The sequence below is a fragment of the Rhinopithecus roxellana genome, chromosome 7, assembly GCF_007565055.1.
Source record: "Rhinopithecus roxellana isolate Shanxi Qingling chromosome 7, ASM756505v1, whole genome shotgun sequence".
Taxonomy (NCBI): Eukaryota; Metazoa; Chordata; class Mammalia; order Primates; family Cercopithecidae; genus Rhinopithecus; species Rhinopithecus roxellana.
The window spans coordinates 34,284,378-34,309,184 of NC_044555.1; the positions used below are offsets into that span (position 1 = coordinate 34,284,378).

A 24,807-nucleotide genomic window follows, 5' to 3' on the forward strand; every position below is an offset into this window, starting at 1 on the left:
TGATTTCCCATCCTTGATCCAGAAGATGATTGAACAATGCCCTGAGACGTTCATAATACACATGAACATCTCAGAGGTTAACATCATATTATACATATAAGAAGATCAAAAAAGAGAAGTCAGGAGTGAGAGCAAAGACTCATCTCTAGCTATCATTGGGTAACAAATTGTAAGAATGTGAAATAGCCCAAGGGCAACACTTGAAAGGTCCACTGGAAACCTGGCCAGGTAGAAGCAAGTTGGTTTTGTGATTATTTGGACAGTAGAATGCAGGAAAAGGTATTAGCCAAACCTAAGACAGCATGATGTGTACCCAGGACAGACACGATGTGGTTGACTACCTGAGTAATTTAAGAAACTGCAGCTTGCATGGCCAGGGTTACCTTGTTCAATTTCTGGTAACCCGCAGTCATCAGCCAGGCCCAGTCTGGCTTACATGCAGGCCAGATGGAACTGATAATCTGGCTTTGAGTTGGTCGGATAATATGCACCTTTTAAATTCCTCAGTAGCTGCACTTATTACAGCATGCCCCTCAGGCAATTTGTATTGTTTAACGTTGACAACCCACCTAGGGCTAGAGAACTGTACGGGTTTCCCTCTTTCCTAAGAATACCTGTACTATAATCACCTTTAATCTGAATTCTTCCACTGAAGTTTACAGTCTTTCCTAACAGAATATTCATGCCTAAAATATTTTATGGAATAGAGGAAATAAGCACCTTATACGGGGCAGGGGACACTTTCCCCAAACCAAGATGTATTAAAGGCCTTTTTACTAGGATCATTTGTGCCCCATAACCATCAATGGTAGACCACTGACCAAGGGGTCTTTCGGAATGTGTCCATGGATTAAAGTACATCCCGTCCTTAGTAAGGCAATAGTCTTCTTATTTCTCAGGACCAGTAAGTGATGAGCTCAGTATGGGGCCTCTGGTCACCCTCTATTGCTCAAACATGGGACTAACCTCGGCCCTACTAATTTCAGAGCTGGGGTGGGATCCACCCTGATAGGCTGGGGCGTTACAAGAAGGAGTCGAGTCCTCCTCTTCTGCGGGAGGGGCAGAAAGGAAGCAACGAAATTGCTGTTTAGGCTGTAGGTCCCTCTGTGTGGTGGCTAATACAGCATTAGGTTGTTTGTCTATTTTTTATTGGGATATTTCTGCTCCCAATAAATCATGCCACATTTACTTACACGTGCCTCTTATCTATCCCTTTCCCTTTTTTTTCCTCCTTCTTGCTGTGGGATTTTCTTTTTCCCTTTTGCTAACCCTCATCGGGTTCCCAAGCTTACTCTGTCCCTGGTTTGCTCAGTTTTTTCCAAATTTGCAATGGCTTTTCCCACATCATGTGTATAATCTTGTTCCACTCCAGGCCTCAACAAAGATAGAAAAGGGCCATGCCATTTTCTTGGTGCATGCTGTAGCAATTTATTTTTCACCCTGGCAGTAAAAACTGCTATATCAGTTCCTGTGAAAACCCAGGTACAGATGGCTTGCCTCATTCCTAATTCCCAGAGAAGCCTCTGGGCCTCTTTGATTGACCACCAGCAGGTTATCCCTCCTGGTAAATCTCTTTCATTAGGTCAAGCCTCTCTCATAGCTAGAATAATCCATTCCATAAGGCTATTCTTCCTGGGTTATGAAGGCATTGCCGCAGGACCAGATGGGTGATGATGTTAATCATTTTTCTCTGCTTGATTCCCAGCTAAAGAAAAACCCTGTGTCCCATAATCAGACGATCTAAGAGGTCAGTGGTTACTTAGGTGGTTGCTTAAACGTCTTTGCAATCTTTAAGAGTTCTGTAGCAGTGAGATAGTGATAGTGAAAGTGATATACTCCGATAGTGAGAGTCTCCTGGATCCATTGACTCCCACATTGCTGGAGTTGTTCAGCTTTCACTTTCCTGTGCACGAGGGGTGAGCTTGCCAATGATCTTCATTCCCCTCTTCAGCTATGACCTCTATGTCATCGAAATATTACTCTCCACAACATTCCCAGGGATTCCAAATTTTCACATCCCAATCGGGCTTAGTTATGACAGCTTTGATTTCTGGTCATTTCCATTTCATTCCCCCTAGACGGACCAATCTGTCTACATGCTAAGGTTTCAATTTTTGTTCTCTTGGTCATCAATTTTCTTCATTATGTCGGATGCAAGGAGAGAAGTTGAAAGTCACGTGTCTTTTTCTCATTGCAATTCCTTCCCTAGCCATTTAATTTTCGCCTCTGCTGCTAACTGGGCCTCCAAAGCCAAATGAACAGCCCAGAGAAGTGGCCAGCCCACTGGATAGGTTACCCACCATCCTTCCCTATCGCAGTGCACTATATGGCTTTCAGTTAGTAACTCCTTTTGGGTTTTTGGGATGTGCCGTTACTCATGCGGAGGTCCACAAGAATCTAGCAGAGGTGTCACACCACCCCACATAGATGTTGCTGGCCACCCTGGAATTTCACACACAGATGCTTCATTCCCCTAACCCATTTTTTTTTCATATCAGTTGAATAATGTGCTGATGTCATAACAAGGTTTGAGAAAGGCACATCTCACATAAGCACATGAACACCCAATCATCATGCTTAGGAACTACAAAAGGATCAATTTCTTGGTTCTTCAGCTCCTGCCTGGCTCAGCAAATGTTCCACAGTAGCTGGTATATGCAACCCACCCCTAAAGGCCAAGGGAACTGAAAAGCAGAAGAGCAAGGCTGACAAGCCCAGTTTCTCAGAAAGAAATATTTAATAGGGACTTAGGAATGGAAGCCATGTCTCAGGGAGTTCTAAGACTGTGGAAACCCGCACCCGCCCATCAGAAAGTATTCTTTCTATAGCATGCTTTTAGAGTAAAGGCATGTCTAGCCAGTCTGGTCTTAGACTTTCTTGCCAAAACTCTGGAAAACTGGGGAGGCTGGGCACAGGGGCTCACACCTGTAATCCCAACACTTTGGGAGGCCAAGGCGGGTAAATCACTTGAGGTCAAGAGTTTGAAACCAGCCTGGCCAACATGGTGAAACCCTGTCTCTACTAAAAATGCAAAAATTAGCCAAGTGTGGATGGCAGGCACCTGTAATCCCAGCTACTCTGGAGGCTGAGGCAGGAGAATTGCTTGAACCCGGGAGGCAGAGGTTGCAGTGAGCCGAGATCATACCACTGCACTCCAGCTTGGGTGACAGAGCGAGACTCTGGAAAAAAAAAAAAAAAAGAAAGAAAGAAAGAAAAGAAAGAGAGAGAGAGAGAGAGAAAGAAAGAAGAAAGAAAGAAAGAAAGAAAGAAGAAAGAAAGAAGAAAGAAAGAAAGAAAGAAAGAAAGAAAGGAAAGAAAGAAAGAAAGAAAGAAAGAGAGAGAGAAAGAAAGAAAGAAAGAAAGAAAGAAAGAAAGAAAGAAAGAAAGAAAGAAAGAAAGAAAGAAAGAGAGAAAGAAAAAAGAGAAAGAAAGAAAGAAAACTGGGCAGGTTAAATAAGCATTATTATTAAAGTTATCTAGACTACAGGAACTGTTTAAAAATCTTGCTGCAAAACGCCTTGGTATGCAGGAGTCAAACATTGATCATGATGGTGGATTTGCTTCAAGATGGCACCGTTTTTGCCATAAACTGGCTGTTTTCTTACAGGTATATAGAACACACTTTACCTTTTTAAACGTTAAATTAAATAAAATAGTGAAACTCCTCAATTTCTGGATGATCCCACAACCATGAGCTCAGGTGAATTCCCCAACCCTCTTCAATACATTACACCCAGAAAATTTAAGAAGCATGGTCAGGACTTTGGATACATTTACTGCAGAAGGGAACCAGAGCATGGAATCATGGGAATCCACCTCCCAGGGCCCAACACTTTCATCCTGAGCTTGCACATGAAACAATAATGAACGAGATTTGTTACCTAAAGGGAATGGGTAGGCACATGGTGGAAAGGAGGGGACGGGAAGTAGGGATGAGCAGGGAGGAACACTTTTATTCTTTTGGTATAGTTTTGCCTCTTTTAGAAGCATAGTAATGTTTCACATATTCCAAAAATAGATATGGAAAAGTGAGGAAGTGGGTGACAAAATAAATACATTAAAATAAAGTAGGCTTGGGGGAACCCAAAATGGAACATAAATAGAAACAAAGGAACCTAAGCATATTACAAATGAATGACATAACCATGCTAACGGGCATGAGGAAGAAAATAACTAATCCAAGTAACTTTGGGAAACAGTTATTTTCACTGGATACTATAAGACAAAAAGCAGAAATGACTGTACACAAATATTTTTATTTTTTAAATAGAGATGGGGTCTCCCTATGTTGCCAGGCTAATCTTGAACTCCTGGGCTCAAGTGATCCTCCCCCCTCGGCCTCCCAAAGTGCTCGGATTACAGGCATGAGCCACCATGCCCAGGCAAATGTTGTAATTTAGTTAGTGATTTTATTTTTTTTAACACATGGTTATGGTTAGGAATTCTGAGACTACTTTATGTGTATATGAGGATTGAGCAACTGAGTAAAATAGAGATAATGAGAGCCATGTTTCTCACTGTCTGAGAAAGGCCTTACAAATCTGGAAAGGAGGTAGACCTAGAATAATCCTGAGACCTTGGACTGGAATCAGAGATGTCAGTATGAACCCAAGGTACATTCTGCGAAACAACCTGCCTATGCCCCTCAAAAAAGGCCAATGTCATAAAAGATGAAGAAAGGACAGATTAAGGAAGACTGAAGAGATGAGACAGGTAAATGCAAAGCACAATCTGGACTGGATCCAGGAACAGAAAAAAAGTTTTCTTTTGCTGTAAAGAGCATTATTGGGACTACTGGCACATTTTGAAAAGGTTTTGATTTTGTTTTTGTTTTGCTTTGTTTTGTTTTGTTTTGTTGAGACAGTTTCACGCTTGTCACCCAGGCTGGAGTGCAATGGCATGATCTCAGCTCACTGCAACCACTCTGCTTCCCAGGTTCAAGCGATTCTCCTGCCTCAGCCTCCCGAGCAGCTGGGATCACAGGTACCCACCACCACAACCAGCTAATTTTTGCATTTTTAGTAGAGATGGGATTTCACCATGTTGGCCAGGCTGGTCTTGAACTCCGACCTCAAGTGATCCACCCACCTCGGCCTCCCGTAGTGCTGGGATTACAGGCACAAGCCACTGCACCCGGCCTGAAAAGGTTTAAAGATTAGTTAATTGTGCTGTGCCAATGTTAATTTCTTGATTTTGATTATTATATTGTGGTTATATAAGGCAATGTCCTGTTTTCTCTGTTTTTCTTTAGCAAAAACACACTACTATTTAGGGACATTTACTGTTTTTTTTTTTTTTTTTTCGTTTGCTTGTTTGTTTTTTGAGACAGAGTCTCACTCTGTTGCCCGGACTGGAGTACAGAGGTGTGATCTCGGCTTACTGCATCCTCCACCTCCCAGGTTCAAGCAATCCCCCCGCCTCAGTCTCCTGAGTAGCTGGGACCACAGGTGTGTGCCACCACACCTGGTTAATTTTTTGTATTTTTTATAGAGATGGGATTTTGCCATGTTGCCCAGGCTGGTCTCGAACTCCTTAGTTTAAGTGATCATCCCACCCTGACCTCCCAAACTGCTGCAATTATAGGCCTAAGCCACCTTGCCAGGCTGACTTTTATATTTAAATGATTCAGAAAAAAAATTATGTATGTGTGTATACATATATACACACACACACATAATATACACACACATATATGTACATATATGTTATATATATGTAAAGAAAATGGGATAAAATAATCACATTTGGAGAATCTGGATGAAGGGTACATGAGAGTTCTTGGTACTATTTTTGCAACTTTTTCTGTAAGTTCGAAATTATTTCCAAATAAAGCATTAAAATAAATGCAGATTATTGGACCTCATCCTTGACTTATTGGATCAGAAGCTCTGGGTCTAGAGTCCAGGAGTATGCATGAAGGGCATTACTTACTGCATCAAACATTTTTGTAAAGATGATTTTATTTTTTATTTTTATTTTTTTACATTTTTTGTAGAGATGGGATCTTGCTATGTTGCCCAGGCTGGTCTCCAATTCCTGGGCTCATGCTATCCTCCTGCCTTGGGATCTCAAAGTGTTGGAATTATGGGCCTGAGCCACTGTGCTCTGCCTAAACATTTTATTTTTAAAAAATTCCTGTGGACGTGTCTAGAGAGAAGCATCAAAAAATTATTGAGAAGGGCTTTGATCATCATGAAAATTCTTAACTTCCAGGGGTCCTGTCATACATGGTTTCCCACATATTTAAGAGAAATCTTAAAGATGTACATAGCTACTGTATTAGTCTGCTCAGGTTGCCATAACAAAATGCCATAGACTAGATGGCTTAAACAATAGAAATTTATTTTCTCACAGTTCTGGAGGCTGGAAAGTCCAAGATCAAGGTTCCAGAAAGGTTTGGTTTCTGGTGAAGACTCTCTTTATGGCTTGCCGATGGCTGCCTTCATGCTGTGTAGTCACATGGCAGAGGGAAAATCTCTTGTGTCTCTTACACTTATCTCCCATCAGGGTTCCACCTTCTGACATCGTTAACCTTAATCATCTCCTTATAGGCCGCATCTCCCATGCAGTCATGTAGGGTGTTAGGACTTCAACATACAAATTTTGAGGGAACACAATTCAGTCCACAGCAGCTACTGTATAACACTAATTAAGTCTAGACATGATTGTGGCTTTAGTTAGGACTACACAGCAGATTATGTGTCCTCTCTTCTCCACACTGAATCTGGGCCTTGGGTCACATTTCTGCCATCTATGGCCTTCAGATCTGAGCCTTGATCTTGGTCCTCTGTTAACTCTTCCACCTTCACTGCCACTCAGCACCTGGTTCTCTGTTCAGTTTTCTCTCTCTCTCTCTTTTTTTTTTTGAGATGGAATTTCACTCTGTCACCCAGGCTGGAGTGCAATAGTGTGATCTCAGCTCACTGCAACCTCCCCCTCCGGGGTACAAGTGATTCTCATGCCTCAGCCTCCTGAGTACCTAGCATTACAGCCATGTGCCACCACGCCTGGCTAATTTTTGTATTTTTAGTAGAGATGGGGTTTCATCATGTTGGCCAAGCTGGTCTCGAACTCCTGACCTCAAGTGACCTGTCTCGGCCTCCCAAAGTGCTGGGATTACAGGCTTGAACCACTGTGCCCAGCCTGTTCAGTTTTCTCTTTATGCCTACTTCTGTTAATGCTTCCGGCCCTAATGCCCTACTTGTTGGGGCATCTAGCTGAGGTCTCTGTTAACTATTTCATCATCAACTCACTTCTATCATGAAAACCAAACCTGACTTCTTTTTACTTTTTCCTCTATCAATGCCTCTTCTGATCTGTGAATTAAATCCAGGTTTCTTAACACCATTAGTTTTCCCACTCTGATTGATACATTAAACCTAGAGCTCAGTTATAGATTTTAGCATTAATGTTCCCATTTTTTGACATTGAATCTGGCTGGCGGTTAAATTTCTTTTTTTAGGGGTCTTGCTGTGTCACCCAGGCTGAAGTGCAGCAGCACAATCATAGCCCACTGCAGCTTCGAACTCCTGGGCTCAAGCGATCCTTCTGCCTCAGCTTCTGGAGTAGCTGAGACTACAGGCATGTACCACCACACCCAGCTAATTTTTTTTTTTTTTTAATTTGTAGAGATGGGTTCTTGCTATGTTGCCCAGGTTGGTCTTGAACTCCTGGGCTCAAGTGATCCTCCTGCTTCAGCCTCCCAAAGTGCTGGGATTATAGGTGTGAGCCACTGCACCCAGCCCTGTTAAGTCTTTAATCATCAATGACCCTCAGATTTTTTGTTTTGTTTTGTTTTGTTTTGTTTTTTGAGATGGAGTCTCGCTCTGTCACCAGGCAGGAGTGCAGTGGCACGATCTCGGCTCACTGCAACCTCTGCCTCCAATTCTCCTGCCTCAGCCTCCTGAGTAGCTGTGACTACAGGCGTGCACCACCATGCCCAGCTAATTTTTGTATTTTTAGTAGAGACAGGATTTCAGCATGTTGGCTAGGATGGTCTCGATCTCTTGCCCTTGTGTTCTGCCCACCTTGGCCTTCCAAAGTGTTGGGATTACAGGCAGGGGCCACCATGCCCAACCGACCCTCAGTTTTAACCTCAAACCTGTTAATTATTCCACCATCAATGTGTCTATATTCTAGATCTTAAGCCTAGGTCTCTGCTAACATTTTTTTTTTTAAACCACCAGTGCTCCTGGGGCTTTGATCCAGGGTTCAGGGTCTCTGTTGAGATTCCATCAATTTCCTTTGTTATAACTTTGAACTCAGGCCCGTGATGCAATTCTGACATAACAGCCTGAACCCCTCATCTATGCCCATCTTATGTGAATTTAAATCTGATTCGAACCATTGATAGTTTTCTCTTGTTAATACCCCATGCTTTAATCAAATCTTCCACCCCCATTGGCCTTCTGGTTTGACTTAAACATTGAGCATTGTGATAGACAGATTAATAGTCCCCAAAAGATGTCCCTCTCTCAACCCCTAGAACCTGTGAATATGTTACCTTACATGGCAAAAGGAACTTTGCAGATGCGATTGAGAATTTTAAGATGAGATTTTCGTGGATTATCTAGATAAGCCCAATGTAATCAAGGGTCCTTACAAGAGGGAGGGAGCACTTTGGGAGGCTGAGTTTGGAGGATTGCTTGAGGCCAGTAGATGGAATCCAGCCTGGGCAACCTAGCAAGACCCTGTCTCTACAAAAGGTTAAAAAATTGCTGGGCGCGGTGGCTCATGCCTGTAATCCCAGCATTCTAGGAGGCCGAGGTGGGCTGATCACAAGGTCAGGAGATTGAGACCATCCTGGCTAACATGGTGAAACCCCGTCTCTACTAAAAATACAAAAAATTAGCCAGGCATTCAGGTGGATGCCTGTAGTCCCAGCTACTCGGGAGGCTGAGGCAGGAGAATGGCGTGAACCCAGGAGGCGGAGCTTGCAGTGAGCCGAGATCGCACCACTGCACTCCAGCCTGGGTGACAGAGCGAGACTCTATCAAAAAAAAACAAAAAAAAAGGTTAAAAAATCAGCTGGGCATGGTGGTGTCTGCCTGTAGTCCTAGCTACTCCAGAGGCGGAGGTGAGAGGATCACTTGAGCCCCGAAGTTAAAGGTTACAGTAAGCTCTGATCACACCACAACACTCCAGCCTTGGTGACAGAGCAAGATTCTGTCTCTATTATTTAAAAAAGAAAAAAAAAAAAAAAAAAAAAACAGGGAAGGAGAAGGGTTTGAGTTAGAGAAGGAGACAGAAGGAGATGTGATGATGTGATGATGGAAGCAGAAGGTTACTGTCAGAGAGCGATGTGAAGATGCTACATTGTCAGCTTTGAAGATGGAGGAAAGGACCACGAGTCAAGGAATACAGGGAGTGCCCAGTGAAACACATATCATATTTCTGACCTGTAGGACTATAAGATAATAAATTTGTGTTGTTTTGATCAAGTAACTCTGTTGCTAGAGCAGCAATAGGAAATGAATACAGGCATCTTTGAAATATTCCACCATTGATGCCCATCTTGTCTATACTCAAACCAAGTCCTTCTTAACTCTTCCACCATCCCTATCCCTCTGACCTCACCTCAAACCCCAGCCATTGTTAGCAATTCCACCATCAAAGTCTCTTATCTGTGCTCTCCAACCTGAGCTTCTATTAATTCTTCCAATCTAAATCAACCCTTGATTTTACCTTGAACTGGGGAATCTGTTATCCATTCCACTATTAATGGGTTTGGATCTAGAGACAGAATTCAGGGCTTTGAGGGTGAAAAATTAATAATCCCGGGTCTGTGTATTAAGCTTGAGGGTCTGTTCACTTTTCCATTACCAGGGCAATTTACATGTGAATCTTTTTGCATGTCTGTTAACTCCTTCCCCATTACTGTGCCTCAGGTCTTACTCAACTGCAACCTCCGCCTCCCAGGTTCTAGTGATTCTCATGGCTCTGCCACCCAAGCAGCTGGGATTACAGGCACATGCCACCACGTCTGGGTAATTTTCGTATTTTTAGTAGAGACAGGGTTTCGTCATGTTGGCCATGCTGGTATCGAAGTCCTGGCTTCAAGTAATCTGTCCACCTCGACCTCCCAAAGTGCTCGGATTACAGGAGTGAGCCACTACACTCTGTATCCCTCAGATCTTTATACTGACTGCGGACTTCAGTTAAGTCCTCTCCATCTATGATCTTATGGTATATACAGAAAATCAAAGCTGTACTAACTTTTTAGCTACTTGTGCCCCTTCTCCTGTATCCGCCAACCCCAGTCCTCAGTTAACATTTATTTTTATAGAGATGGAGTCTCACTGTGTTGCCCAGGCTGGTATTGATCTCCTGGGCTCACATGATCCTCAGGCCTCAGCCTGCCAAAGTGCTGGGATTACAGTTGTGAGCCACTGTGCCCGGCCCTCAGTTAACATTTTTATCATGAATGCCATTTGGTTTGACTTTGAAGTCAGACCTTGATTAATTCTTCCACCATCATTACCCCTTTGGTATAGGCTGTGAATTCTGGGCCTCTGTTAACCACATCACCTTTAATGGGTCTCTGGTCTGTGGCTCAGACTTGAGTCTAAGTTAACCTTCCATTCAAGGCCTCTCTGAAATAACTTCGGAATTGGGTTACTATTCCACCACCAGTGCCCCTCTGATGTGATCTTTAGGCAGGGTATTTGTTCATGTTTTCTCCATCCATACACCCTGATAGAGATATTGAATCTTAGGACTTTCTTAACTATTGCAACCATCAGAGTTCCTGTTTTGTATAGAACATGAACCTTTGTTAACTCTGCAATCCTGTTCCAGGCTGACTTCCAATCCAGCCATTTGTTAAACTCTTCTAAAATCAATGTCCCTTAGGTTTTGCCTCGAACGTCTGACTCTATGAACTCTTTTAGTTTTGATATGGGTTGCAAAAGGCCATATAAGCCTACTTGAACTAAGGTGGGCAGAAGTCCAGGCTGTAAATGACAGGTGAAGGCAGGCCCTTCCGTGTTCAAAGGAGCCAATGGAGGACCGGTGGGCAGTGAGTGACAGACGGGGACGGGTCCTGAAGCCTAGGAGAAGCAATAGGAAGGCGGGAGGGCGCCGAGGCCAGGTGGGGAGAGGTGGGCGAGTATGTGTGAGCCCCCTGAATGACTGTATGATGTCAAAGGTCTCTTCCCTTTCTCCAGACGTTTTAGGAATCCGCTTCTGCAGAGGAATCTCCCGGAGGGTGCTCTGTCCGGCCTTCCCACTTTCCCCGCTTCCCACCCTGCCATATCGCCACGCCTATGCTCAGGCCGTGCCTCTTCTGGTGGCCGGGAACGCCCACTCACCCGCCCGGGACAGTCGCGGCCCTTCCAAGCCTCACACTGCTTTCGTAGGATCAATTTCGAATACCCAAACTCGGAGATATCACGAGGACTCCTCCGGGCCCCCAAACGCACCTCTCCTCTGGCTGGAATGGGAGCCTCCAGAAGCAGTGCGAGACCACGGCCAGCGACAGAGGTCCTGGCGCTGGTGGAATGACGCCATTTTTATTACTGGTAGAGCTCGGTTTCGCGGCTGTTTCGGAGCCAGCGAAAGATAAGCTCCCGCGTCACCCTGACATCTCCCCGGGAGGACTGGAAGGGGAAATGGCCTTTCGGGGGATGTTGAACGCATTTGGGCAGGCGGGAAGCCAAGCCCGGCTTGAGAGCAGAGCCGGGGTGAGGGGCCTGGCTGAGCGCTGCGGGTCTATGTGATCAGTGACGGATGGGGACAAGTGGAGGCCCTAAGGAGGGGGTTGAGTGACGTGGAGAACAGTGATAGGGGAGTCTGTGGGACCAGGGGTAACAGTATGTGGGTTACGCGAATGGGAGTTTGTGGGGTGATGGGGGATCTGTGCGGTGTTTGATAATGTCTGTAAGGGTGAGTGATGGGGCTTCTATGGGATAGGTGAAGGGAGTCTGGGGTGAGTGATGGTTGGTCTGTAGGATGAGGGATGCTGGTCCATGGGGTGAATGGATAGGGGGATCTGGGGTGAGGGATGAGGGTCTATGGGGACAAGAATGGAAGTGTGTGGGGTCAGTGTTGACGTTTTGTGGGGTCCATGATGGGTGACTCTTTCAGATCAATAATATGTCCATGAATAAACAAAAATCTCTGCCCTTGTGGTGTCCACATTCCCATGGAGGAGTCCGACTCGGTGGTTTGATTCGTATTTCCCTCATGGGACCAATAAGTTTGAGCACATTTTCTTATAAGGATTGATCACTTGGAGATCCTCTTTTGTGAGGGGCCTGTCTTTTGTTCACTTTTCTGTTAGACTCTCTGCCTTTTTCTTAATGATTTGTAGGAATTTTTTCTTTTCTTTTTTTTTTTTTTTTTTTTGAGACGAAGTCTCGCTCTGTCACCTCAGGCTGGAGTGCATGGAGCAATCATGGTTCCCTGCAACCTCTGCCTCCAGGGTTCTAGCAATTATCCTACCTCAGCCTCCGGAGTAGCTGGAATTACAGGTGCCCGCCACCACGCCTGGCTAATATTTTTTGTATTTGTAGTAGAGACGGGGTTTCACCATGTTGGCCAAGCTGGTCCCGAACTCTTGACCTCAGGTGATACACCCATCTCGGCCTCCCAAAGTGCTGGGATTACAGGCGTGAGCTACGGTGCCCAGCCAGGAATTGTTTTTATATATTCTGATACCACTCCTTTAGTAGTGGTATGTGTTTTGCAAATCTTCCAATTTTGGCTTCTCTTTTCATTTTATGGCTTTAAATATGAAGATTTTAAGCTAATTTCGAACTGTAAAGCACATTCTCAGTTAAAAAACAGACAATGTCCTGTGCAATTTAGGAGGATAACTAATTTTTTAGGGCATCCAGAAGTAAATGGTGTTGAATCTCTGAAAATCTTAGTGCCGGGACAGCTTGGGAGGAGTTCTTTACTTTTTGTTCTTCTATCACCTCGTTCTAAATCACTGGCAATGTGATCTTAGACAACTCATGAAACCTCTCCAGGCCTCAGTTTCCCCACTGCGAAATGAGGATAATAGCAGGGCCTACCCTGTGAGGCTTGGGATGAGAAGTGAGTTATTACCTGAATGTTACCTATTCACCGTAGTTTTGCAGCACTGATTTTGTATATATTTCATGGATCTTCCTTGAACTCAAAGTTACTGCTGCTCACGTAATACCAAAATCTGATGAAGGAAATTAAATACCAAGGAATAAGGTTTTGTCAGCTAGGGTTGCTTTGGAGGGTCACAAACCATTGTAATATCTAATAATTTTTCTTTCTTTTTTTTTGACCACCAAGAACTAATTTTTGCCCCCTTGGGGGCAGTATCACCCCCAATGAGAATGTGTGATCTACATGGTTGTTTTTCTTTTCTTTTCCTTTTTTTTTTTTTCTTTGACAGAGTCTCGCTCTGTTGCCCAGGCTGGAGTGCAGTGGTGTGATCTCAGCACACTGCAACCTCTGCCTCTCGGGTTCAAGTGACTCTCTTGCCTCAGCCTGCCAAGTAGCCGGGACTACAGGTGTGCACCACCATGCCCGGCTAATTTTGTTTATTTTTTGTAGAAATGAGGTCTCACTATGTTGCTCAGGCTGAGCTCAAACTTCTGGACTCAAGCAGTCCTCCTGCCTTGGCCTCCCAAAGTACTGGGATGACAGGTGTGAGCCACCACCCCGGCCTGTTATTCTGTTATTAAACAATTAGGAACACATTCTTGTGTTCTGCCTCTTCTTCATTTTACAGTGATGTTTCCATGCCATTAACTTAATTTCCATAGTACTACTTAGTTTATTTCTATAGTAATACTTAAATATAAACCTTTCTTATGGAAATTTTCAAGGATCCACAAAAATAGAGGGAATTGTATAATGGACCCCCATTATGCCCACCACCCAGTCTCATCAGTCATCAACTCATGGCCAATCTTGTTTTATCTAGACCAGGGGCTAGAAAACTGGGCAGTGGGCCAAATCTGACATGCTGCTTTTTAAAAAAAATACAGCCAGGAATTAAGAATGGTTTTTTCACACTTTTTATCCTTGGAAAAAAATCAAATGGAGAATATTTTTTGACCCATGAAAATGATATAAAATTCAAATATCTGTGCCCAAAAATGATGTGTATTTGGAACACAGTCAGTGAGCACGTTTAGTTTATGTATTGTCTAGGGCTATTTTCAACCTGCAATGGCAGGGCTGAGTAGTTACAGCAGAGACCACAGACCCCACAAAATCGAAAACATTTACCATATGACCCTTTTACAGAAAAAGTTCGCCAAGTCCTCATCTAGGCCACCCTCTCACTTCTTCCTCCCATAATGCCCTTCCTTCCTTCTTTCTTCCTCGTTCCCTCCCTCCCTGCCTTCCTGCCTTCCCTCCTGCCTTCCTTCCTTTCTTTCTTGCCTTTCTTTCCTCTTTCCTCACTCACTCATAGTCCAGGCTGAAGTGCAGTGGCTCAATCTCAGCTCACTGCAAACTCCACCTCCTGGGTTCAAGTGATTCTCATGTCTCAGTCTCCCTAGTAGCTGAGATTACAGGCACCCACCACTATGCCTGGCTAATTTTTAGTAGAGGCGAATTTTGCCATGTTGGCCAGTTTGGTCTCGAACTCCTGGGCTCAAGCCATCTGCCCGCTTCAGCCTCCCAAAGTGCTGGGATTAAAGGTGTGTGCCACCAGCCAGCGTAATGTTTTGTAGAGATGGGTCTCCCTATGTTACCCAAGCTGGTCTCGAACTCCTGGCCTCAAGCAATTTGCCCTCCTCCACCTCTCAACATGCTGGGATTACAAGCATGCACCACCATGCCTGGCTGATTTTTGTATTTTTTAGTAGAGACGGGTTTTCGCCATGTTACCCAGGCTGGTCTCCAATTCTTGAGCTCAGGCAATCCACCCGCCTTGGCCTCCCAAAGTGCTGGCCCACCACACCCAGCCTATATATAATTCAATGACTTTTTACATGTGTAGTCTTTATTATTTTGAAACAAATCCCAGACCTATCTTTTCATCCATACACGCTTCATTATGTAAAAGATAAGGCCTTAAAGGTCGATGCTGTTACCTTAAGGTAAAATAATTAACAATAATATCTTCAGATAATCAATGGTTAAATTCCTTAATATTATCAAATATCTAGTCAGGGTTCAAACTTTCACGATTATCTCAAAAATTTCTTTTGTCTATTCAAGACCCAGACAAGACCATATTTTACATTTGCTGGCAGTGTTTCCTGAGCCTCTTTTAATCATCTAGAGTTTTGCTTTTAAGGGCTGCCTGCCTTTCAAGCCTTTGGAGGTTCTATAATTTTTTTTCCCAGTCTTTAGTGCTGCGCATTTATATTATTTTCAGTAATATGGTGTTAAAGACAAAACTGTGTTGAAGGTTTCTGTGGTTAAATATCTGCATGTATCCATGATTATTACTTTAGGACAAAGTTCCAGATATGGAATTACTGAGTCAGACGAGAAACACAAGTCATCAGTGAATTAACAAGCAACACATTGTCACATCCAGCTATTGAAGAGTGGTTAATTCAGCTTGATCTCCTAGACTCTTCTGCACCCCACCCTGTCCCCAATTGCTTTCCAAAGAGAAACAGAAAATGATTGAGTCCCAGGTAAGTTATTTGTTTGCCACTTGGTTTTCCCACAACAAAATGGGAAAGGGCAATTCGTTGAAAATAAGGATTAGAGAAATTTAGAAAGAATAGATGATCAACAGGCAAAATTGCTGTGAAGATACACAGATCATCTGGCCTTCATAGAAACTTAACTAAACATTTTGACTATGAGCCTCCTGGCAGCTCCAGTGAAAAGGGTAACATAGCATGATCAATTATGTGATTTGCATTCTCCACAAAAAGAAATCAGTCCAGCTCCTTAGCAAGTCAAGATTTCTGGGACTTTAACCTAAGGAATTTTGTTACTGAGTTTCCCTGAAGGCCATTGGTTTTCAGTTCAGGGTGGTATTGTCAGTAGTTGTTCTAAAGAGAATGTTTTTAGTTAAAGTTCTCGGGCAGGGGCTTGGAGAGTGGGATAGTTTCCTTGTTTTCCATGGCTCCTTTGCTGTCATCTCAGAGTTTGTGGGGTCTCAACCCAACTCAAGACCAGTTCCTTCTCTGCTCTTCCAATTTTAGTCTGTCTTTTTTCCCCCTCCCTGAAAAGGTAATCTATACGTGGGGCAAAGAATATAAACAATATAGTTTAAAAAAAAAAGAAGTGAAATATCTCCAATCTCGCTTCTTCCTCCTTCCCTGACATAACTAGGATTATCTGGTTTGAGGAGTATCTCTTTTCTTTATGCATTTATAACTCCATCTATGTGTGTAGATGGATGTGTAAATGTGTGAAAATGATCTCATTGTCACGTATTTTTTCTTTACCACACACAAAAAAATACACACACTGTTTCTGTTCTATTCTGCTACTTTCTTTTCTTGCCTAATATAAAATATACTCAATAAATGTAGTTTTAATACCTTTTATTGTGGAAAATTTTAATTTTGAACGTATACGAAAGTAGAGATTTTAGTGAACCCTTTTGTAATTATCCATCTGCAAATATTATCAACTGATAGCCAAGCTTGTTTTATCTATCTTTTATCCCCACCTACTCCTATTATCATCATCATGATCTAGCCAATCCTTTGTTAATATTTTGTTTAGGGTTTATACTACTATGTTCATAAGATGTAAGGGCCTGTAATTTTACTTTCTGGTATTGTTTCTTCCACATTTTGGCATCATGTTACATTGGCCTCATGTTGGAAAGTTTTCTCTTTATATTCTCTGGGAAAATTGGGGTAATATTGGTATTAGTTCCTCCTTAATTTTTGTTTTTTTTTTTTTTTTTTTTTTTTTTTGAGATGGAATTTCACTCTTGTCGCCCAGGCTGGAGTGCAGTGGCGCGATCTCGGCTCATTGCAACCTCTGCCTCCCAGGTTCAAGCGATTCTCCTGCCTCAGTCTCCCAAGTACCTGAGATTACAGGTGCCCACCACCACGCCTAGCTAACTTTTGTATTTTTAGTACAGATGGGGTTTCACCATGTTGGGCAGGCTGGTCTCAAATTCCTGGCCTCAGGTGATCCACCCACCTCAGCCTCCCAAAGTGTTGGGATTACAGGCATGAGCCACCGCGCCCGGCCTATTTCCTTCTTAAATGTTTGGAGGAGCTCCCCAGTGAAGCCATCAGGGTATGGAGTTTTCTTTGTGGGAAGGTTTTAAATTATATATTCAATTTATTTAAAAGATATACTACCATTCAAATTTTCTATTTCTTTTTATGTCCGATTTGGTAAATTGTAATTTTCATTTTGTTCAGTTCCTCAAAGTCAAGGCTCAGCAAATTTTTTTCTGTAGAGGTACAGATCGAAGTATCTGAGGCTTTGTGGGCCATACAGTCCCTGTTGCAACTATTCAAATCTGCTGTTTTAGGTAGAAAGCAGCTATCGACAATATGTAAACCAATGAGTCTGGCCATGATTCAGTAACAGTTTATTTATGGACACTGAAGGTTGAATTTCATGTAATTTCCATGTGTCACAAAATATTATTCTTCTTTTGACTTTTTTTTCAATCATTAAAAATGTAAAAACCAGGCCAGGTGCAGCTGTTCACGCCTATAATCCCAGCACTTTGGGAGGCCAAGGTGGGCAGATTGCTTGAGCTCAGGAGTTCTAGGCCAGCCTGGGCAACATGGCGAAACCCCATCTTTACAAAAACATACAAAAATTAGCCAGGCATGGTGGCATGCGCCTGTGGTGCCAGCTACTCAGGAGGCTGATTGTAGGAGAATCACTTGAGCCTGGGAGGAGGAGGTTGCAGTAAGTCAAGATTGTTTCACTGCACTCCAGCTTGGGTGGTAGAGCAAGACTGTCTCAAAAGAAAACATATAAAACCACTTCAGCTTGTGGACCATTGAAAAACACATTATGGGCTAAATTTGGCCTACAGGCCATAGTTTGCTATGTCCTGATCTACATTGTCCACTGATCTACATTGTCAAATTAATGTCCATTAAATGTCCATTTAATGTTTGCAGGATACCAGAACCTTGTTGATGGGCTGTAAAAAAGTTATTTCTAGTTTTTCTTTTATATACAATAGTAATAATAATAAGAATAATCATAGCTACTGTTTGCCCAGTGCTTATCATGTGCCAGGCACTGCTATTATAAAATACCATGGAATTAACTCATTTAATTTACCCAGGAACCCTCTGTGCTAGGTACCATTGTTATTCCCATTTTTCAGATGAAGAAAACAAGGCACAGAGATCACACAGCTAGTACATGACCTAACCAGACCTCGCAAGCAGTGAAGTCACAAATAAAACAACTTTATAAAGACATCTTTTTATATTTGTGAAGTATTTGTGTAGGCCACATTCTTAGACCTGAGTGTGCTAGGTCAGAGGCACACATGCTTAAAATTTAAAGAATATTTTTCAAATTGTATATATATATATTTTTTGAGACAGAGTCTCACTCTGTCCCCCAGGTTGGAGTGCAGTGGCGTGATCTCAGCTCACTGCAACCTCCGCCTCCCAGGTTCAAGCGATTCTCCTGCCTCAGCCTCCCGAGTAGCTGGGATTACAGGTGCCTGCCACCATGCCTGGCTAATTTTTGCATTTTTAGCAGATACTGGGTTTCACCATGTTGACCAGGCTGGTCTCGAACTCCTGACCTCGGGTGATCTGCCCATCTCAGCCTCCCAAAGTGCTGGGATTACAGGCGTGAGCCACCCTGCCTGGCCCAAATTGTATTTCAATCCTGTGTAATCAGCTGACACATGTGGCCACAAATTGTTTACAGGAAAGTCCACCTGTTTCCCAAGGTTCCCTTTCCCTCCTGCCACCATTAGCCATCATCTGTATTTTTCATTCTTGTTGTTTTTATGATTAAGCATTATATTTCATTTTCATTTGCTTTTCTGTAGGGATTAAATAAGCTTCAGCATCTTTTCACATATTTATTTTTCACTTTGTATTTCTCTGTGAATCCCTCTTTCTTTGTCTTTGCTTATGGTTTCCCAGGAGCTTTTTGTATACGAGTGATTTTGAAGTGCACATTGTAAACTTTTTTTTTTTTTTTTTTTTTTTTTTTTGCCAGGTAGTGATTTTTCTCTCAATCTTTTTGTCTGTCTTCCATCACTAGAATATAAACTCCTTCAGGGAAGGTATTTTTGCCAGGTTTTTTTTTTCCTGCTGTATCCCCAGTTCCTAGAATAGTGCTTGGTATTCACTAGGTGCTCAATAACTGCTTGCTGAGTGAATGAATGCTTATTTTCACTTAACAATATATCTTAGATATTGTGGCATATCAATCAATGTAGAGCTTCCTTGTTGCTTGCTTGCTTGTTTGCTTTCCTTTTTTTTTTTTTTTTTTTTTAGGGTTTCACTTCAGTTGCCCAGGCTAAAGTGCAGTGGCACTATCTTGGCTTACTGCAGCCTTGACCTCCCAGGCTCAGGTGATCCTCTCACCTCAGCCTCCCTAGTAGCTGGGCCTATAGGTGTGTGCCACCACACCCGGCTAATTTTTTTTGTATTTTTTGTAGAGACAGGGTTTTGCCATGTTGCCCAGGCTGGTTTTTTGTTTGTTTGTTGTTTTGTTTTGTTTTGTTTGAGACAGAGTCTCAGTCTGTTGCCCAGGCTTGAGTGCAGTGGCACAGTCTCGACTCACTGCATCCTCTGCTTCCCAGGTTCAAGCAATTCTCCTGCCTCAGCCGTCTGAGTAGCTGGGACTACAGGCATGCACCACCATGCCTGGCTAATTTTTGTATTTTTAGTAGAGACGGGGTTTCACCATGTTGGCCAGGCTGGTCTCGAACTCCTGACCTCAAGTGATCCACCTGCCCCTGCCTCCCAAAGGGCTGGGATTACAGGTGTGAGCCACCACATCTGGCCCCTTTCTTGTTACTATTTATAATTGCATATAGTATTCCATTATGGAGATTATAGCATAATTTATTCATCCAATCTCCCATGAGATGATTTCCATTCTTTTGCTATTATAAATAGTACTGTAAAGCAGTGTCTTCACACATGTCATTTGCTCACATATGTGAATGTTTATGTTTATGTAGAATAACTTCTAGAAACCAAATTGCAAGTCAGAGGATGTGTACATTACAAATTCTGAAAGATATTGCCAAATTAATTGCCTTCAAAATATACCATACACCACAGGCAACTTGAGTATGCCTGTTTTTTGACATCTTCACTAACTTACACTAAGTCACTGTGACTTATCCCCAGTCATAGCATTTGACCAGTGACTAATCAAATGCCCATCTTTGATAATATGTAAGGGAAAAATTGTGTCTTGTTTTAGCTTGCATTTATCTTCATGTGAGTGAAGTTGAGCATCTTTTTACGTGTTTAAAAAACATTTGCATTTTCCTTTCTGTGAAATGATGGCCATGTCCCTTGACCACTGTATTAGTCTGTTCTCATGCCACTATAAGGAAATACCCAAGACTGGGTAATTTATAAAGGAAAGAATTGTAATTGACTCACAGTTCCACGGGGCTGGGGAAGCCTCAGGAAACTTACAATCATGGTGGAAGGGGAAGCAAGGAAGCAAGGACCTTCTTCACATGGTGGCAGGAGAGAGAAATGCCAGCAAGGGAAATGCCAGACGCTTATAAAACCATTAGATCCTGTGAGAACTCACTCACTATTACGAGAACAGCATGGGGGAAAGTGCCTCCATGATTCAATCACCTCCTTCACTTGACAAGTGGGGATTGCAATTCAAGATGAGATTTGGGTGGGGACACAGAGCCAAACCATGGCAACCATTTTTTAAAAAGTTGTTGGTCGTTTTCTTCTTGCTTTGCAGGAGCTCTCTCTATACATGGAAGAAATTAACTCTTTGTCCATCCTATCTGTTGTGTGTATATTTTTTCCCTAGTTAGTCATATCCTTTGGGTTTGTTTGATGTATTTTGCCATGTAATACATAAAGTAGTCACATTTATCAGTGTTTTCATTTGTGGCATCTGGGTTTTGGGGCATGCTTAGAAGAGTCTTCTCCACTCAAAGATTATTTTTTAAAACCTGTCCTGTCTTTATTTTATAGTTTCTCTTTTTCATTTAAATTTTTGTCCTGAATTTATTTTTGTATGTAGTGTGAGGTAGGGGATTCAGTTACATTTTTTTCTGATAGCTCTCCAGTTTTGAATAATCTGTTTTTCCATAACTGTTTAAAATGCTACCTTTATTATATATTAAATTTCACATTTTTATTTGTATCTATTTCTAGACTGTCTGTTCTGTTCCATTAACTATGCTTGCTAATGGGAGGGTTTTACATTGTTTCTCTCATAAAGTATGCTAGGCAAAGCGCAAAGTAGGCATCCTACATGTATTGCTATGGTAAAAATGACCAGAATGAGCAGATTGTACAGGAATGTGCTGTTATAGGAACCAGTGACATTTGAGGATGTGGCTGTGGACTTCACCAAGGAAGAATGGCAGCAGTTGAATCCTGCTCAGAAGACCCTACATAGGGATGTGATGCTGGAGACCTATAGTCACCTGGTCTCCGTGGGTAAGGGCAGATTCCCTGTGTACCAATGAATCAAATCCTCCTCATCCTTCTTTTAGAGCTGTCAATACCATGACCTTTATGATATTCCTTTAATAGAGTGTGTTCTTTTATAGTTTTGGTTTTTCATGTTTATACTTTTGTTATATCTAGAATTTATTTTTATGCTATGGTGTGAGTTAAGGATTCAACTTTGCTGGGAGGCCCCTGCAAGTGCTTCTCTTCATGAATTTCTGAGCTGCCAAGTCCAAAGCCACTACAATTTTCTCTTAACAGGGTGTTCAGGTATAAAACCAGACGTAATCTTTAAGTTGGAACATGGAAAGGACCCATGGATCATAGAGAGTGAGTTGTCAAGGTGGATCTACTCAGGTAAGTGAGAATTGGGTAGATGGTCAAGAGGGCACCTTCTTCTTCCTTGACATCTCTGACATCTGTTACCTTTTTTCTTCCTTAAAATTTATCAGGCCTCCTTTATAACATTCATTCTACAACAGCCACCTTCCTAGTACCTCTGTTCATTGCCAACTGTTTTGTGTGTGTGTGTGTGTGTGTGTGTGTGTGTGTGTGTGTGTGTGTGTGTCTGTTTGATTTTGCCTCTTTCTTCTTCCTTCAGACAGAGTGAAAGGCCTTGAATCTTCCCAGCAGATCATTTCTGGAGAACTTTTATTTCAAAAGGAAATACTAGAAAGAGCCCCAAAGGATAATTCATTGTACTCTGTTTTAAAAATCTGGCATATGGATAATCAGATAGATAGATATCAAGGAAATCAAGACAGAGTTTTGAGGCAAGTCACAGTCATCAGTCATGAAACATTGACTGATGAGACAGGTTCCAAGTATAGTGCATTTGGGAAAATGTTCAATCGGTGCACAGACCTTGCTCCTTCAAGTCAAAAATTCCATAAGCTTGATTCATGTGAAAATAGCTTGAAGTCCAGTTCAGACTTACTAAATTATAACAGGAGCTATGCAAGAAAGAACCCCATTGAGAGATTTGGATGTGGGAGACCACCTAGGTATAATGCTTCCTGTTCTGTGCCTGAGAAGGAAGGCTTCATTCATACTAGAATGGAGCCCTATGGAGACAGTCAAAGTAAAAAAGTTCTCAGTCATAAGCAAGCCCATGTTCAGTATAAGAAAGTTCAAGCCAGAGAGAAACCCAATGTTTGTAGTATGTGTGGGAAAGGCTTTATCAAGAAGTCACAGCTCATTATACATCAAAGAATTCATACTGGAGAGAAACCATATATATGTGAAGATTGTAGGAAAGCCTTCAGTGAGAAATCACACCTCATTGTGCATCAGAGAATTCACACTGGGGAGAAACCCTATGAATGTACTGAGTGTGGAAGAGCATTCTCCCAGAAGTCACCTTTCATTGTTCATCAGAGAGTCCATACTGGAGAGAAACCCTATGAATGTTTTGAGTGTCCAAAAGCTTTCTCCCAGAAGTCACATCTAATTATACATCAGAGAGTTCATACCAGAGAGAAGTCCTTTGAATGCAGTGAATGTGGGAAAGCCTTCTGTGCAATGTCTCATCTTTTTATACACCGGATAACTCATACTGGGGAGAAGCCCTATGAATGTACCGAATGTGGGAAGACCTTCCCTCGGAAAACACAGCTCATTATACATCAGAGAACGCATACTGGAGAGAAGCCCTATAAGTGTAATGAATGTGGGAAAACTTTCTGCCAACAGTCCCACCTCATAGGACATCAAAGAATTCATACAGGAGAAAAACCTTATGTGTGTACTGACTGTGGGAAGGCCTTTTCCCAGAAGTCACACCTCACTGGTCATCAAAGACTTCATACTGGAGAGAAACCTTACATGTGTACTGAATGTGGAAAATCCTTCTCTCAGAAATCACCTCTTATCATACACCAGAGAATTCATACAGGGGAGAAACCTTATGAGTGTGGTGAATGTGGCAAAGCCTTCTCCCAGAAATCACCCCTCATTATTCATCAGCGAGTTCACACAGGGGAGAAACCCTATGAGTGTACCAAGTGTGGGAGGGCCTTTTCCCTGAAGTCACATCTCATTCTACATCAGAGAGGTCATACTGGAGAGAAACCCTATGAATGTAGTGAATGTGGAAAGGCCTTCTGTGGGAAGTCTCCACTCATTATACATCAGAAAACCCATCCTAGTGAGAAACCCCCTGAATGTGCTGAGTCTGGGATGACTTTTTCCCGGAAATCACAGATGATTACATATCAGAGAAGATACACTGGAGAGAAACCCTCCAGATGCAGTGACTGTGGGAAGGCCTTCTGCCAGCATGTATACTTCACTGGGCATCAGAATCCATATAGTAAAGACACCTTGTATATGTGCTGATTGTGGGAAGGTCTATTCCCAGAAGTCAGTCCTCACTGTGCATGGGAAAACTCACATTGAACAGAAATAAAGACAACTTCTCAGCTGTAGAATAGACTCATATGTTCCCCAGTATATATGATTACCCTTCCACAGAATGGTCTGGTTAGGTCCTCAGAATATTTTCAACACCACAAATATGGAATCGATTTGCTCACCCTCAAAACTATCTTGGCCCCCTTCACAGGATAAATGTATCTGCAAGAATTAGCACTACTTTGGTGTTGTCTGGTCCTTAAATGCTTTATAGAATTATCTTGTGAATTTATTTGGGCATGGCGCATTATTTGAAGGGTATCTCTTTGTCATCTTTCTCTATTTCTTCCATCATATTTTTCTGTTTAGATTATATATGCATTTATGTATTTATTTATTTTGAGATGGAGTCTCACTCTTACCCAGGCTGGAGTGCAGTGGTGCAATCTTGGCTCACTGCAACCTCCACCTCCTAGGTTCGAGCGATTGTCCTGCCTCACCTTCTTGAGTAGCTGGGATTATCGGCATGCAACACCAGGCCCGGCTAATTTTTGTATTTTTAGTAAAGATGGGGTTTCACCATGTTGGCAAGGCTGGTCTCGAACTACTGACCTCAGGTGATCTGCCCACCTCGACTTTCCAAAGTGCTGGGATTACAGGCATGAGCCACAGCACCCGGCCTATATATGCATTTAGATTGAGATATTGATATATCAATATATAGATGTAGAAATATGGACTCTTTGTAATTTTTTAAAATCATGTCTTTCCTCAAGGTTCTTAATATATTTGTATAATTTTGGGTAAAGTAGTCTCATGATTAATTTCCTTTATATCTGGGGTTATTTCTCCAACATAGTTCTCATAGAGTGTATTTGTGATTTTTCCCTCAATTAGGTAAATAAATGCTAATATTTTATTCATTTTA

General features: G+C 42.4%; 1 protein-coding gene and 1 non-coding gene across 5 annotated transcripts; one reads left to right on the forward strand and one right to left on the reverse strand.

Annotated features, from left to right (window-relative positions):
- Positions 1-2,492: 2,492 nt before the first annotated feature.
- LOC115898916 lies at positions 2,493-2,596 on the reverse strand. Its single transcript, XR_004058566.1, has one exon. It is a non-coding gene; the product is annotated as a small nucleolar RNA U13 (small nucleolar RNA).
- An 8,688-nt stretch (positions 2,597-11,284) lies between these two features.
- ZNF630 (zinc finger protein 630) lies at positions 11,285-24,155 on the forward strand. Of its 4 annotated transcripts, none has more exons than XM_010381344.2 (5): positions 11,285-11,481; positions 15,393-15,581; positions 21,431-21,515; positions 21,789-21,884; positions 22,129-24,155. In XM_010381344.2, exons 2-5 carry the CDS (start codon positions 15,567-15,569, stop codon positions 23,862-23,864), a joined length of 1,932 nt encoding a protein of 643 aa, XP_010379646.1. In that variant the 5' UTR covers positions 11,285-11,481; positions 15,393-15,566; the 3' UTR covers positions 23,865-24,155. The 4 variants fall into 4 exon arrangements, with proteins under 4 accessions (XP_010379646.1, XP_010379645.1, XP_010379647.1 ...); XM_010381343.2 differs by having other exon boundaries at positions 11,303-11,681; positions 21,389-21,515; positions 22,129-24,119; XM_010381345.2 differs by having other exon boundaries at positions 11,303-11,681; positions 21,389-21,515; positions 22,133-24,119.
- Positions 24,156-24,807: the final 652 nt, after the last annotated feature.